The following is an 18,120-nucleotide window of genomic DNA, read 5'->3' on the forward strand; positions in this document are numbered from 1 at the left end:
TAACCAATGATCTTCTATTGGCAAAGTCTAAAGGTCATTATTCCATTCTAATTCTACTAGATCTCTCTGCAGCCTTTGACACAGTTGACCACACACTCCTCCTTGACATTCTACACTCAGCTGGCATTCGGGACACTGCTCTTTCATGGTTTACATCTTATCTGTCTGACCGTTCCTTTAAAGTTTCCTTCTCTAACTCTACTTCTACTACTTTCCCACTCTCTGTTGGAGTTCCTCAAGGCTCTGTTCTTGGCCCCATGCTGTTCTCGCTCTATACAACTTCACTAGGAAAACTCATTCAGTCATTTGGACTTCAGTATCACCTTTATGCTGATGACACCCAACTCTACTTGTCTACTCCTGATCTTTCTAATTCTGTCCTTTCCCAAGTCACAGACTGTCTTTCTGCTGTCTCCTCCTGGATGTCACAGCGCCACCTGAAACTGAACCTTTCTAAAACAGAACTCATCATATTTCCTCCAAGATCTTCCCCTGTCCCTCAGATATCACTCACCGTAAACAGCACCACCTTTCATTCCACCACACAGGCACGCTGCCTAGGAGTTATCTTAGACTCTCATCTGTCTTTTTCACCACACATTCAAACACTTGCAAAATCTTGCCGTATTCAACTGCGCAACATTGCTCGAATACGACCCTATCTCAGTTCAGAATCAACTAAAACACTGATTCAGTCTCTCATCATCTCCCGCCTTGATTACTGCAACTTACTCCTCACAGGTATTCCAACAAGTCACCTTTCACAACTCCAATCTGTTCTAAACGCGGCCGCTAGACTCATTCATCTAGCTCGCCGCTCAACATCAGCTGCTCCCATTTGTATGTCCCTTCACTGGCTCCCAATTTCTTCTAGAATCAAATTCAAATTACTTACACTCATATTCAAGGCCCTTAATAATGAAACCCCTCCCTATATTTCATCTCTAATCTCCAAATACACTCCTTCACGAAACCTACGCTCTGCTTCTGATCTTCGCCTCACTTCTCCTCTGGTCACTTCTGCCCATTCTCGTCTACAAGACTTCTCTCGGGCTTCTGCTTTTCTCTGGAACTCTCTGCCACAAGCTGTCAGACTTTCTCCTTCCTTCCAAACTTTCAAGCGCTCCTTAAAGACCCATCTGTTTAAAGAGGCCTATTCGTTGTACCTTAATTAATCATTGCTGTATCAAAAATGACAAAGTGTTTATATAATCCTAATGTCTCAATTGTACCCTAACCTTTTAGTTTGTAAACCCCATTGTACTCTGTAATCCTTGTCTGTTAGCCACCATTTATTCCCTGTTTGCTATAACTGCAGTAAAGCCCTGCGTATCTTGACAGCGCTATATAAATAAATGATGATGAGGATGAGATATATATATATATATATATATATATATATATATATATATATATATATATATATATATATATATATATATATATATATATATATATACAAAATCGCAAGTAGCAACACTCACAGGTTTTGCTTCTACAAAACCTGTAAGTGTCGCTACTTTCGATTTTGCATCTATCTAACATTTGGCTGGCACCCAGGTACGTGAACGTGGAAACGGTGTGCACCTTCAGATGATATATATATATATATATAGTAATATTTTCATATATTAAAATAGTCCGTGTCAGAAAATATCCAGCCCATAGCACAATTACCTGTCTGTGTGACTTTGAGAGACTGAGATCTGCCCCTTGGAATCGAAGACTTTGCAGTTAGGGCCCCAGAGGCAGAGTTTGGTCGTATACATTTTGCAGTAGGAATATCCCCGGTTTTTATGCTGCTAGTGGTGGTTGTAGCTGTGTTGGGGGAAAACAACAGAGGATTAAATGAGGTTTGCTACTGAGAAAAGAAATGATTAGTATTTCTCATCTGCAGCAGTTAACTTGAAGCTATGCAATATGCAAACCAACACATCAGCACTGTTCAACCCTAACCTGATCATAAACCATACCTCCCAACTGTCCCTTTTTCGGAGGGACAGTCCCTCTTTTGACAGCTGATCCTGAGACTGAACTACAGTTCCCAGCATACTACAGTGGCTGTTATGGTCTGATGGCTACCATACGCGATAATATGATTAACAGGCACATAGCTCTATGTCTAGTAAATCAAAGTATCAGTAATCAGTATGGATTTCTAAACTAGAACAAACTATTTCTTACATTACCCTCATGGTCACCAGTTGCATTCTACAGGCATATGAAAAAGTTTGGGAACCTCTCAGCCTGCATAATAATTTACTCCACTTTCAACAAAAAAAAGATAACAGTGTTATTTCTTTTATTTCCCAGGAACATCCGAGTACAGGGGTGCTTTTTAAACAAAGATTTTTAGTGAAGCAGTATTTAGTTGTATGAAATTAAATCAAATGTGAAAAACTAGCTGTGGAAAAATTTGGGTACCCTTGTAATTTTGCTAATTTGAATGCATGTAACTGCTCAATACTGGATTACTGGCAACACCAAATTGGTTGGATTAGCTTGTTAAGACTTGAACTTCATAGGCAGGTGTGTCCAATCATGAGAAAAGGTATTTAATGTGGCCAATTGCAAGTTGTGCTTCTGTTTGACTCTCCTCTGAAGAGTGGCAGCATGGGATCCTCAAAGCAACTCTCAAAAGATCTGAAAACAAAGATTGTTCAGTATCATAGGGGAAGGCTACAAAAAGCTATCTCAGAGGTTTAAACTGTCAGTTTCAACTGTAAGGAATGTTAACAAGAAAGCTCATAATATAATTTCTTCTCAGAAGAGTTGCGCCCCACCCCCTTCCCATTCCTTCCTGGGCACTGGCTCAGCTCCTAACTATTTTAATAACATTAACTCTTCCCTTACAGTTCTATTAATATGGCATGTGGGCCCTGTGGGGCAATTTTGGTAGGTTCAATACCCATCTAACAAATTGATTTCTTTTGAAGCTGATCTGGTTAAAATCATGAGTGAGCCATTATGTGGATTGCCACAGAGGGGTCCTACAGCTCAAGACTTACCGGATGCTGAAAGTCACAAACTTAGTGGCACTTGTGGTTCCAAGTATGAGACAGAAGGGACTAAATGTAGAACATACCCAAACAAGACACTCTACCACTGTATCATAAGATAGAAAATCCAACTATTTCCTATGGAAAAATAGTGTAGCCAAGACTCAAACTGAAACCTTTCAACATTAGCAGCACTCAATTTAGTCTGTATCCATATAAGCACATTAACAACATTAGTGGCTCCTTGTGAATTCTGACCACTCAGTAGATTTCAGCATGGGGTTGGGGGGATTCAGCACATTACACACAAACATATACTGCGGTCACAGTAACAAAGACATGCCTGAAACACACACAGATAACTGCATGCTGCATCATTCTGCTCCAGTCAGGCATAAATTGCTGCACCAGCAGTGCATTTGTAATGAACATTATACTCTACTATTCAATAATGATGCATATTATGGGAGTGCATTTATTCATGTTAATGCAGTTACTCTCCACACATGGTCCAGAAAATCATACGAATCCTCGATTCATAAGATCGGATCTTTGCGTCTATGGCCAGCTTTAATTGCTGAACAGTCATTTTAAAAAGAATACTCTATCTGTACATTGGCATTCACATAACTGGGGCTGCCATTCTGCTTGCTTCAGATACAATTTCAACTGGCAAGTGTAAAATCATTACATATTTAAAATACATATGGCTACATGAGACAAACAAATGTTAGGTACCTGTGCAAATACGCAGAAATAATGTCCTGCATAGACAACAAGCTATTGGCTAAAACTTGACTAATTAACCTAATAAAGTAAGATGAGCCTCTTCCTATTTAGGGTAGAGACACACGCTGAGATTCGGGGAGATTAGTTGCCTGGTGACAATTCTCTTCTTTAGGGCGACTAATCTCCCCGAACTGCCTCCCCGCCGGCTAGAATGTAAATCACTGGCGGGATGTCACTCGGAGCCCCCGTTTTCTGAAGTCGCCCGAAATTTCCTTGTGAGGCAAATTCGGGCGACTTCAGAAAACGAGCGCACTAATTGCCATCCTGCCGGTGGTTTACATTCCACATTTGTCACTGGGCGACTAATCTCCCCAAATCGCGTGTGTCTCTGCCCTAATGAGCAGCACCAGACAATTTGGATATATATTTTGCTGTTCTGAATCAGTCTTTTTTTTAAAAAAAATAATTTACGCAAAGAATTGATTTAATATGGATTGTAAGCCGTGTTGGCTGCAGTTCATCAATATGCAATAATAAATCAATGGATACCACTAGAAATTTACACACATTTTTATTTTCACTGCAAATCCGATCAGTCTGGTCCATTAAACAATGACTAAAGTTCCTCTCCCTAATTAGCAGTCAAATTTACATTGCCAAGCCAGGGGGATAATCTACTCATTGTTATTAAAGTAAGTTTTTTTGTCAGTTTTATAATTTGGCTACTACTATATGTAGTGAATATAGGGTTCCATGCATTAAAAGGAATATAATCATTATCAGATTTTTATCAGGTAGCAGCAAGTTACAGAGCACTTTACAATCAATAAGGTTGTCCATGTAAAATAAGATATGATCATAGGGTGTACTGAACAATAACTGGAATGTCCCCATGAAAAAGGGCTGCAGCTCCCCAGCTTCGGCAATAGCTATATACACAGTATATATTTTATAACTATACATATTTATTTACATGAAGTTACACATGGCTCACGATTCTGTATACGGCTGAAGGGAAGTATATGCTATATATGCATGGTATGATATAACACAGGGAAACATTTCCAGCTTTGAATGTTACTGTGCAGCAAGGTGTGCAGTTTTTATTGAGAACTGCAACAAAGAATGGTAAGGAATATTGCATCTATATTACTCGCCACTCGCCTCTTTGGAGGGAATTAAAATAAGAATGATAGTAAGCAACAAAATAAAGTACATAATGACCTACTTCTTTTCCAAGTGACCGAGGCCAACAAAAGAATTATGGAAAAGCTGCAGGATCCAACCATTAGCAAAGTCAGTATGGTAGCAGAATACACTGTTCCAGGCTCAGCCAGCAGGGTTACAGTGAAATTTCTGGAAAGCTGGAATGGGAATGCAGCCTCCGTGCAACTGCGGTGCCCGTCTGGTAATATCATTTACAGAAAAGGATCACTGGCAAATGAAAGACAGAAGGGCTTCAGCCATTTCCCCCCACCAGTGCTCCTGTCAGCTCTCAATGAATTACAGTGGAAATCCATTGCTCTGAGTGATGGGCAGGACAGATTGATGCAGCCTGGCAATCTAACTGGGAAAGCAGCAATGGTCAGGCTGCATAATCCTGCCCACGTGTTTGACACAAAAGCACTGTGTAAAAGAGCAAGTTATGGCTAATACAGTAGTGGTTTTGTTTTGTACAACTGGAAATTCAACAATAAGCACATTTATACAGTTGCAAAGCTGCTCGTCTTAGACATGCCTGAAGGCCAGGAACACCAGCAAGAGACAGCACATTAATAGGAGACGTAAATATAGTATATTCCAATGAAATAAGCAGCTTTGTATTTTTAAAGAGCTAAATTTATGCTAATGATGACACTTTTGTGATTGCCGTCATCCAATTGGCTATGTTCTCCAAAGGGTAATGTTAAGCTAGGATCCTCAGGGGCCCCCAAGGGCCACCCACAGGCATACCTCCCAACGGTCCATTTTTTCGCGGGACAGTCCCAATTTTTAACAGCCCAAGCCTTAGTCCCGGATTGTTACAGAAATGTCTCGACTTTCTCTTTGATCTCCAGCACTGAACAGCCAGAAAGAGACACAAAGTTTCTAAAACTTAATTGGCTTTTGGCAGAGAGCCCAGAATATGTGCACTAAGATACATGTATAATAATTCAAGATAAGCAAAGAAACAATTTTAACAATTTAAGATAAGCAGGTTTCTTGTGGAGACTGTGACTTAAAGGGCAATTCACCTTCATTAGCAAAACTGTAATAATGCCTAAAAACCCCAGAAAGGAACTTTTATAACCTGCAAAAATGGAGGAAGAAAGAGGCATGTACTCATTTACAGCATAATCACTAGCATGAAGCCAGAAATAATATAACTCAGCAGGCTTGGGGGATATGGAGCGACATATTTACTGCTAAACAGGATAACATTGAAAAGTTGGAGAGTATGGAGGTGCTTAAAAAAATAGAAGAAAAAACCCCCCAAAATATATAAGTCTTATAAGTATTCGACAGAGTTCCAGTTTGGAATGTTCGATATTGATGCCATCAAACCACTTGACTAGCCCACAATAAATACAGCTGCATTGTAAATCAATAGTGCACACTGTGATTTGTGAAAGTGTTTAACAAGGGACATGTGCCATGCAGTACATGCAGTGTGCCTGTGACCTGTGACAAAGTGAACACACACTACTACTTACACCACTACTTACACCTAGTACTCAAATTGCTCTGCTCGCTCTGCGTACTGCACACAGAAGAGACACTAGCTGTTCTCTGGAGCGCAGTTCCTCTACGGGGTAGTCTGGTTCTAGGTAAAGATCCTGTCCCATTCACTGCTGAAGCTTTTACAGAAATAGGCCTTCCCTTGGGAGAAGTTAATCCCCTCTCTAGCAAAAATAAAGAGAGATTTTTAGATTTATTTAGAACAGAATACATGTTAAACAATGCTCAAGCAGCTATGGTAAATATATTAAACCACTACTCATTTCCTTTTATCCAGGTCTTAAAGGAGAAGGAAAGCTAGCAAAGCAGTTTATTGGCAATAGATTATCCACAATAGTGCAAGCTATAGCACTATTTATTCTGTAGAATGCTTTATCATACCGAGTAAACAGCTCTAGAAGCTCTCTCTTGTTTAGGATAGCAGTTGCCATATTTTCTTGGTGTGACATCACTTCCTACCTGAGTTTCCCTGCTCAATCATAGCTCTGGGCTCAGATTACAGCAGGGAGGGGAGGAGGGAGGGGGAGAGTAGCAAACTGAGCATGCTCAAGCCTTGCAGGTTTCAGTTAAAAACAGGAAGTCTGATACAGAAGCCCATGTGTACACAATAGAATGAAAGAAATTAGGTGTTTCTTTTGACAGAGGCCTCAGAGCAGCATTACTTTGAGTGCTTAATGGTGTATTTATATAGACCTTTCTGATAAAACTTAATTTTAGCCTTTCTTCTCCTTTAAGGGGATAATTAATAAAATAACTTCTATAGTACAGTTTGTGATAGATGTCTCAGAGGGAATATGATGCATTTAGTTTTTTAATTTAAAAAGGAGCATGAACGTTTTTCCTGCCATTTTTCTGAATGTTTCCACTAGTATACAGGATAGATGTGTCGCGCACTTATTACCATATTTTACCAGCAACATTTTCTCAGTATATACCATTCAAAAACAGATTTTAGTCAATAATTTACGATCATTAAAATAAGAACACAAGTAAAACAGTTGGATAATCCACAATTCCCATAAGGGCACAACAACATTTAAGAGCAGTCTTATCAAGGGTCGAATTCGAATTTTCGAGTGTCAAAATTCACACATTCAAATTTTAATCCCCCTAATCTAATGTAAATCCGAATGTGAGATTTATCGACCATGGAAACAGTCCTAATTTGAATATTAATCACCTAAAACCTGTCGAGTTCATGCACAAGTCAATGGCAGAGGTCCGTTGAGACTTTTCGAGATGTTAAAAGCCTTTCTCACATTCTAGGGGATTTTTTGGGTGAAAAATTAGATTTGTACGAATTGAATACTATTCAAATTTTCAGGTCGAATATTAGCCATGTTTTTTTCTTAAAGGAAAACTATACCCCCAAAATGAATACTTAAGCAATAGATAGTTTATATCAAATTGAATGACATATTAAAGAATCTTACCAAACTGGAATATATATTTACATAAATATTGCCCTTTTACATCTCTTGCCTTGAACCACCATTTAGTGACTCTATCTGTGCTGCCTCAGAGATCACCTGACCAGAAATACTACAACACTAACTGTAACAGGGAGAAGTGAGGAAGCAAAAGGCAGAACTCTGTCTGTTAATTGGCTCATGTGACCTTACATGTGGTTTATATGTGTACACAGTGAATCGTACGATCTCAGGGGGCGGCCCTTATTTTTTAAAATGGCAATTTTCTATTTATGATTACCCAATGCCACATACTACTAAAAAAGTATATTATTATGATAATGGTTTATTTACATGAAGCAGGGTTTTACATATGAGCTGTTTTACTCAGTATCTTTTAATAGAGACCTACATTGTTTGAGGGGTATAGTTTTCCTTTAAATAACCTAATCAAATTACAAAAATTCCCATGAATTCGAAATTCAACATTTGATAAATGGGCCTCACTTTAATAAGCTGTGATAAGCTGCGATAATAGCCTGCACCAGAAAAAAACCCAGAAAATCAGCAAGAGCAATTTGACTAAAATATGAGGGCTATTATCACATTCATGCTATGCAAGTTATGTTGTGAGGTATACTAAAAAATATTGTAAGAATTCGAGAAATAGACAAAATTGTCGTAAATTTTTATCATCTTGCAGAGAGTTGCGTTATGCGAAAAAAGGCAAGTTGTCTAGTAAAAGAGGAGTATAGTCAGTTTTTTTTTTAAACATAAGCAGTGAAAATTTGTGCTGCTGGGAAGAATGATACGTATAAAGGTATTTTTAGTGAATTTATTAAGAAAAATGAATACAATAGGAAAACAATTTATTCCTGATAGTACTTAATTGGTCATAAGTATATTTAATAATACATTATAAACTGGTAATAAATACTATTTTATATAAACTCATATATATATATATATATATATATATATATATATATATATATATATATATATATATATATATATATATATATATATATATATATATATATATATACACACACACACACACACACACACACACATCAGTGGTGCCAAAAAATTCTACAAGATTTAAAGCAGATAATGCAGTTAAACTAAATATCAGCTAAAAAACTGAAACAAACTGCTATAATGCCATAATGAACTTCACTTAACACAAGACAAATTTGTCTCATCGTCCTTTAGTAAACATGTGAGTGGCATTAATTGAGAATATTCTCAGTGATAGTGGGTGATGGGTTATAGAAATTTTTTACAAACTTTAGTAAACTTTAGTATGGTTCAGTTTGTCAGAGGGTGTCCCAAATCATTCATGTATACTGGTTTCCAGAGGGGAACATTGATTTTTGATGGCGACCTATTGTCAGCCACCCAAGAAGACTAACCAACCATTTCCAGTCAAAGCTGGAATCCTTCCCTCTATCCCCCTCATTTCTCTTCTAGTTGGCTCATATTGTTGTGACAATTACCACCATGTTGTTAAAATATCTTTTGGACAATTTAAAAATGTAGTCCTAAGGAATGGTAAAGAAGTTCGACTTCTCATCATCAAAAGGGGGAAATGACAAAGATTTTATTTTAAGGAATGTGTGTTTAGAAAGCTAAAGGTCAAAAATGAAAAATTCTTTTGTATTAATCTATTACAGTCCAAGCTGTAAAGATTGATGTATCAGTTAATGCAGGAAAATGACTAAGTAGGTTAGATATTTGGGAATAACTAAACATCCCAGACAAAGACATTTCTGGTTACCTAACATTACTCATACATCCTCTCTACCAGCTATTCATTAAAGATCATCATCATCATCATCATTTATTTATATAGCGCTGTCAAGATACACAGTGCTTTAAAGATAATGGAAAGCTTCCATTGTAGCAAGTTGCAAATAATTACATATAATACACAAAAGCCATGAATATCTCGTAAATTATATCCTTATAAACGGTAAGTTCTGATGTCATCAGTTATAAACGGTGAGTTCTGATGTCATTTCTGTCACATGACTCACTTAAACTTGTGTATTATAATAAATAAAGTACCCCCAGTTGCAAAATATGAGGATATTAGAAGTTACCTCGGTGTATGAACTTGCATACACTGTCCCTTTATGTAAATGAACACTGCCTTCATATAGTGAATAAAGTACCCCCTTTTGTAAAATATAAGGATATTATAAGTTACCTCGGAGTTCCATGACCTGTATAAAAACACTCGGCAGTGTTCATTTACATAAAGGGACAGTGTATGCAAGTTCAATGAACAGCGCTTCGGCTGAACATATTTTTTGCATAGTGCTTTAATGAAGAAGAAAAAGTGTTTTTTTGTCATTTCCTAAACAGGTCACACCTTCAAGGTGAGTGAAGACTGGATTTCACCATGGAACCACTTATTTATCAAGGGTCGAACTGAAAATTCCATTTCGAAAAAAAAAAAATTTATGGTCAAAACTGTCAAATTTGACTAGAGAATTATTAAAATTCAATTCAAGTTCTTTTTTAAAAAAAAAATTAGAATTCGATTTTCAAGATTTATCTAGCCCTAAGAACTCAAATTCGACTATTCGCTACCTTAAACCTGCCAAATTGCTGTTTAAGTCAATGGGAGAGATCCAGGGATCAATTTTGAGTTGTTTGCAGCCTTCTTGACATTCAAGTATTTTTTTAACTCAAACTCTGGTTTTTAAGATTCTAATCAATTTAGATTCGAGTTTTTGGGTCAAAAAATTTGGGTGAATCATTCATTAGAGATTAAAAAATTTTTTTTTTTTTTTTTTTTTTTTTTTTTTACTACATTTTGAATTTATGGGAGTTTAAAAAAAACTTGCATGAATTCGAAATTTGACCCTTGATAAATGTGCCTCCAAGTATTTATTTTCACAATAAAAATACACTTTGCATGTGCAGACTGATCCCATGCCTGGAAGGGCACACACTGGGTTGAAGGCAGCCATGTACACACCAGCAGAAATAGCATCATGTGTGCCACTAGCATACATTTTTAGAACAAACTGTGTTTAAAATAAATAAAAATTATGTTCTATATGCAGACCTGTTACTGATTTTTTCTTTTTTTTTTTAATTCAGCAGCTCTGCAGTATGCAAGGTCAGCAATCTGTAGCCTTAAATAGCATTTGCTTTCAAACGGGGTCAGTGACTCCCATTTGAAAGCTGGAAAGGGTCAGAAGAGGGCAAATAATTCAAACACTGTTAAAAATAAAAAATGAAGACAAACTGACAAGTTGCTTAGAACAAGCAATTCTATAACATACTAAAAGTTAATCTAAAGTTGAACCACCCCTTTAAGCATGCTCCCAACAGCTGAAGACTGCTGGGAAATGAAAGTCACACATTAGAAAGCCCAGATAATAAAGAGCACTTTACAATTATTTCTACCTTTAACAAGCCATTTTAAGGCCCTGGGGACCTAGGGGTAAAATAGACTCCACCCTACAATAAAATTAGCCTAGATGAATTCTAAACACAATCCTTAATGCAAAAATATGAACGCTTAGGTCAGGTTGAACTTGTGTATATATATATACAGTATATATACATATATATAAATCACCTGGTTGCTTGGTAGCAGGCTGAATGTGGAGACAGAAGTGGATTGGCCATAGCACAGTGGGTTGTCTGTAGGAAGGACTTCTGAAGGTCAGCATTAGTGCCTTAGGCCCATAAGCTACGAGGTTTGTTGTGCTAAGAGCAGAAGTTAATGGTATGGGCAATAACTAGCTGGAGTCAGACAATCAAGTACCCCTCCTGGTCTCTTGATATTATCCGATTGGTCTCTCTTTATTCTTGTGCAATTGCTAATTAATCTACAAAGCAGGTGTTGTTATTCTTCCTCAGTCTTATGCCACTACTGCTGCGTGTACTTTTATTTATTTTTTTAAAAATGTCTATTCCTTGCCTCCTCACCAAAACAACAGTGTCATGAGAGCAGCTGTAAGCTCATGGGACCTGCAGTGAGAGAGGACCAATAACACGTGCATGAATCCAGCTGCCATGGGAACAGCATAAACATTTTTTTTTTACAAGGGCTGCGAGAAACATTGCAAATTCTCAGTTTAAGTGAATAGACAGGGAAACACTTTTGTCCCAATTATTCAAGTGTTTTACCATTGGGGATTCAGATCATCATCAGTATATCTGGCTTAGCTTTTTCGGCAGACTTTTTTCATGCTTGCGCTCCTTCTCCCCGTTGAGAGTGCTGCACATATGCCCACTAGGGGGAGACAAGACTAACATTTATTAGAATAACCCTCCTAATTTCCTTTTATAATCTGATCTCATTCCTTATCTATGTCTTAAATGGTTCTGTGACATTTACCATGATTTTTATTGCTTTTTAGTTTTCAGCTGCCTCTATATGCCAATCTAGCTGTTAATTCTAAAAGGTCTGCTTTGTATTAGAACTTGAGTCTATTTGACACAAAATATTGCTTTTAAAGAACTATGAAATTAAAATACTGGTAGCTGGCACTGGTAATAAGTGCACATAGCACCAGTAAGAACTCTTCCCACTACACAAAGTTAACCCTTTCCTATACCCTACCTTGTGCCAAATGTATATAAGCCATTGCCCTGCCCTCATACAGTTACAGTAAACACCTCCTGCTTTCTAATGACTTACTTAAAAGGTTAGTGGTTTAGGTTAGGGTGATATATGTTAATTGGGGGATAGCAACTTCCCTGGGGACTTTAGGTTTAGGGTTGGGCATTGAGGATATGTGTTTAGGGTTGATTAGCGTCTAACGGAGTAGAGTCATTTTTAAGGATGCACCGAATAAACTTGTCACTCGATTATGCATATTAGGATTCAGATTCGATTCGGCCTGGTAGAAGGATTCGGCCGAATCCAAATCCTGCTGAAAAAGGCCAAATCCCGAACCGAATCCTGGATTCGGTGCATCCCTAGTAATTTTCAGTGCAAGCTTTTCCATAAGCATAAGGTGCAAATTCTTCTATAGAAAGCAGTGGGATGATTTCCTTATGTACAGATGGTACTGCTGTGCCATTATTACTCAGTCCACTTTGCATTATCACATTTAATGTATCAAAAACAAACACACCTCACTTTCTATATTGACAGCTTGCTAAACAAAGATGGTTTGCCATCTCCAGCCTAGACTTCATGCTGTGTTTATGGATAATATTTGAAGTGACGTCACCAGTGTAGAGTAGTGACGTGCAGGTCGATAAAAACTCGACCCCGACCCTAACCTGCTACACCCCAGCCCGCACCTGACCTTAACCCGGTGTGCTCCCCTCCTTATATACCTGCTCCCACCCACCCGCTGTGACATCACAAAAGGGGTGGGGCCGGCACGAGTATATAAAAAGGCATGCACAGAGGCAGAAGAAAGCTGCAGGTTAAAGTTCACTCCGAACCCACCCGAGGACCTACTGCGGAAGTCGGCTTAAACCCGCGGATCCCACAGGCTTCAGGCCAGCCCGCAAATCACTAGTGTAGAGTAATATTTCAGTAAAGCAACATATTCAGTGATGTTCACGTCTAGCACAACTAGACGAGTGACCCTCCACCTTTGTATGCTTCGGAGTATTCTATTTTCATGGAATACCCTATAGCATGAACGTTAACTAGTAGATTTTAAACCACAACCAAGGTAGCAACTGATTAGATCCCAAGAGCAGAATGCTCCCCTATATCACTCCCATATTGGGGTTCTTCAGCTCAGGATTTACTGTTCAGCTGTCCCACAAGTGGCATATTTCAACTCAGAACACCTACTGTGCATTGAAAGTAGCATGAATTCAGATTATAAAATTCACTTATATCACCAAATAGGATTTAAAGCACAACCAAGGCAGTCTCTGATCATAAGCCAAAAGCCGACTGGTTTTGCCCCTTATAAGGGCTGATCATTGTAATTTTTCTGATCAGTATACATGAAGCCAGGGGAGAAATATTTAACTGCTCTCCACTAAATAATAATGGTCACTAGATGTCCCTCTCTTCCACCCTTTTAAAGAAAACCAAGAACACACAATCTGACAAAAAAAAAAAAAAAATCAGTACATTTGCTCTAATCTAGGAGACTGGTAGGAATAACACAGAAACACACGTATTCCATTGCTATAAATGTGACTGCAATTCATGCATCCTAGTGTCTGTGTACCACATAATGCTTTAGTAAACAGTCGTCACTTTGAAAAAGGCTGGTGTATCAGCCGAAACGTCAGTTTTTCTTCACCTGCAATAAAGTATCTTTTGTCCACTATAAGTCCTGTGAGTGCGGCTACCTTCTTGGATGATTCATATGATTTGTGGAATTGCACCCAGGCAGCAAAGATATATAGATATAGATATAGATATATAGATATATATAGATATATATATATATATATATATATATATATATATATATATATATATATATATATATATATATATATATATATATATAAAAATTAAAAAAGTTGGACAGCGCTTCTGGAAAGGAATTTATTATAGCAGTATGCTGATAACATCTATAGGTAATACCTATGATTAAGGGAGTTGATCCTGAAACGCGTTAGGTGTTATCAGCAGTGAGGACGCTGAGGATTGAGCACCTGGAAAACATCTGAAGCCTTTCCAATTTGCGGGGGGGAGGAATTTCTTTCCTGACTCCAAAATGGCAGCCCCTGGAGGGATCAACTTGTCCTATGAGCTATCTTCCATAACCCTGTATTCCCTCACTTGCTAATAAGCCACCCAACCCCTTCTTAAAGCTATCTAATGTATCAGTCATCTAATGCAAACAATATGGAGGTTGCAAAGTCTATATTCTGTATATACTAAATCTGAAGAGAAGGGTGTTCTGTACATAAAGAAGTAGTACATTTAGTAATATGGCCTATTTTAGAATAAGGATTTAGATTTTAGGACACTTAACTGGTAAAAGGATTTTGTGTTATTCCATACTGTATTCTTACCTCATGTTACTTTGGCTGCCCTTGAGTAAGCCCCTGTCTCTATATCCCCAGGCAAAGAAATCATATTCTTTTTTGGTATGTTCATTATAGCATATGTCTGCCTATAACACTAACTGCCACATATGGAGTACTGTTAAAGGAAACAAACAAATTATTAAAAAATTGCTCAGTGCTTTTCTAAGCAATTCTGCAATTTACATGAATGATTATTTCAAGATATTAACAGCACCACCTGCTGGAAATTTCATCTCACTGACTACAGGTGGCTGAAAATAAATGGATTGTGATTAGGGATGCACCGAATCCACTATTTTGGATTTGGCCGAACTCCTGAATCCTTCTCGAAAGATTCGGCCGAATACCAAACCGAATCCGAATTTGCATATGCAAATTAGGGGTGGGAAGGGGAAACATTTTTTTTACCGAATTTTTTTCTTCCTTGTTTTGTGACAAAAAGTCATGCGATTTCCCTCCACACAACTAATTTGCATATGCAAATTAGGATTCATATTCGGTTCAGCCGGGCAGAAGGATTCAGGCGAATCCTGCTGAAAAAGGCCAAATATTGGCCGAATCCCGAACCGAATCCTGGATTCGGTGCATCCCTAATTGTGATATTGATTCGCTTAGAACAGACTTTAGAAACATCAGATGACTCTTTTTTGCTCAGTAAACAGCACATCTACAGAAAATATTTTCCTTTTCTCAGGAAATGAATTTTAAGCTTAATGTAGCCAGTGAGCCTAATGACCAGCAGGTGGCACTGTTATTTCTCATTCATTATAATTGCAGTTTCTTTCCCCCCCCAGGACCGGTTGTCAAGATATTAGCAGTTCCTAACGTAAATGGTAAACGAGAAAAACTTATGAGTTATTTTACATTCATTTGTTTTAAGGTTTTACATCGCTTTTAAATGAATATACCTAAAGGGAAAGAGCCAAGTGCAAGAGGCCCTGTGTGTATATCCTAATGTGAAATATGCTGTAGCCTGACAATTACTTGGAGCTTTAAGCAATTATGAGCAACGTGGGCTGAACTCACTGTCTCATTCATTTATAGTTTCACCTGGAGGGCAGGTAGAAAAAAAATCTAACAGTAATCAATTTTTTCCCCAAAACACTGGAATGGAAACAGTGAACTATTCTTGTGTCAATAAATAGTGTTGTGAGTGAGTCAGGGCACACAAGGCTGGAGGAGAGATGACTGACTAAAAGGGCCAGCACCACATTCCTTTCCTTCTCACTAGGACAAGCTATGCTTACATAACAAGGGTGTTCCAGGCAAGGCAGGTACAGAACAACAGAACAAAAACTGCATGTTTCAATAAAATAAATCACTATTGTTAATTGCTAGCTGCTAAAGCAAGGGTGCGCAATGTACTAAATAAATGTTTTGCAATACTTAGATTTCACTGCATAGGCTGCTGGAAGGTCCCAGGTGAGGAGAAGAGATCTTAATGCACATTAATCATATTGGTTTTATGGTTATAATATATATTTAAAAAGCTCCCACCTGAGTAGTTGCAAAGATCGCCAGCAGTTAACCTAAAACATTTACCATCCTATGATTGTTGATTTCCTGCTACCTTTTATATGTCTGCAAAGACCTCATGAACTTAAACTGCACACTTTGAGATTGTAGGTGAGTGAATTTTGTAACATGGAGCAGCACCTGCAGGGGGGTCCATGTTGAGAAGGTGAAAGGGAAAGGTCACAGGCAGTGACTGAAATGCTGGGTTTGTAAATTAAATTACATTTAAAAAAAAAAAAAAAAAACAAACTTATTTTTGTTTGCACAAGACCTGTTTGAACTGTACTTCACTAGACTATTACATTATTTGTTAGCAGCAACCAGGCAGACAATATATTTGTGTGTGAGTGCTCCCAGGAGCGATCCGTGGGCAGCAACCCGATGCCGCACCCCTCTCCCACTCCAGAATTAAAAGTTTAGCATCTGAGCAGGTCAGAAGGGGCTGCTTCGCTAGCGCAACGAGTGCGTACTGCGCTTTCTGCACTAGCAGAGCCGAATTTCCGGTTTAAAAACTGGAAATTCGGCTCTCAAAGTTACAGGAGGTGGCTTTTTGCCGCCCCTTGTAACTGGCCATCCACTGTCGCCTGAGGCAAGGTGCTCATCTTGCCTCATGGCAGGAATGGCCCTGAGTGCTCCTCCATTGGGACTAGATAGATTCATACTGTAGATAGATAGATGATAGATAGATACTAGATGGACAGATAGATGGACAGATAGATGGACAGATAGATGGACAGATAGATGGACAATAGATGATAGATGGACAGAAAGATGGGTAGAGAGACGGATAAATGGAAGATAGATAGATGATAGATGGATGGATAGATAGATAGATGATAATTGGACAGATAGATAGATGGATAGAGAGATGGATAGATAGATAGATGGACGATAGATAGACAAATATCCAAATGCCACGGCAGCATCACATTTTGGACTTGTAGGAGTGATGCACAGTGGTCATCTATTTCTCCCTTACTGGCCCCTATACACCTCTTTCCCAGTAAAGGGCACCCTAAGGGGAGCAGTGTGACAGTTTTTAAAGTGATACTGATACGGACATATTAATCTACATTAAAAGTTACCTATAGGTCATGTTGATCGTTTTTCACTGATAGTTCTGCTTTTGTAAGTAATTGTCACTTGAAGTTCCTAAACCTGTTTTGCCAACCTTCTTGTCAGTTAGAGTTTCTAATGCTAACAGACTCCTGCTGTACAAATATGGCAGCCCACTCAGAGGAACATGGGGGTAAGAAAGGTCATGTAAAAGCATCAGGCAAATACTTATGGCAACATTATATATAGCATCATGTTATGATGGATAATAAAAAAGTTTTTTTCTGATGTCAGTAACTTTAAGCTCTAGTACAAAGAGAAGGCATCGTCTCCGTGCTCCTTCCCCTAACCAACTTCTGCTTCAAAATTGTAATAAGGAAAATTAAAATATGAGCATGTGTACAGAGATGAATTTAAAATCAATTACAAGAGCAATTCTCCTTGCCCATTATATAATTGGCACATCAAGGTACAAGATGTTCTCGGAAACCCATAACCTATTCCTCTTGAAATATAGGTTAATAACTTTGAACAGCATGTTTCCATTAATCAGGAAGGAATTACAAAGCACTAAATCAGCATATACTGTAGCTGTCACCATATGAAAGATTGCGCTTGGCTGTCGAATAATTGATCACTGTGCAACACACCCGCCACACACACAAAAAAAGCAAATGGCCAGTGTGTACACGATTCTGTGATTA

At 38.1% G+C, this 18,120-nt stretch overlaps 1 protein-coding gene across 3 annotated transcripts in view; it reads right to left on the bottom strand.

Moving 5' to 3' along the window:
* Positions 1 to 18,120, bottom strand: part of LOC108706610 (microtubule-associated tumor suppressor 1 homolog) — a 72,599-nt gene that overhangs the window by 4,200 nt on the left and 50,279 nt on the right. Inside the window, exons 4-5 of one of the 3 annotated variants that reach the window (XM_018243172.2) lie at positions 6,434 to 6,610; positions 1,678 to 1,818 (exon numbers count right to left, since the gene is read on the bottom strand). In XM_018243172.2, coding sequence (XP_018098661.1) covers positions 1,678 to 1,818; positions 6,434 to 6,610 — 318 coding nt within the window. Of the gene's footprint in view, positions 1 to 1,677; positions 1,819 to 5,023; positions 5,163 to 6,421; positions 6,611 to 18,120 lie in introns of those variants that run through there. The other 2 variants (XM_041579497.1, XM_018243173.2) reach the window with 2 other exon arrangements.

Source organism: Xenopus laevis, chromosome 1S, assembly GCF_017654675.1.
Source record: "Xenopus laevis strain J_2021 chromosome 1S, Xenopus_laevis_v10.1, whole genome shotgun sequence".
In the NCBI taxonomy this organism is placed as follows: Eukaryota; Metazoa; Chordata; class Amphibia; order Anura; family Pipidae; genus Xenopus; species Xenopus laevis.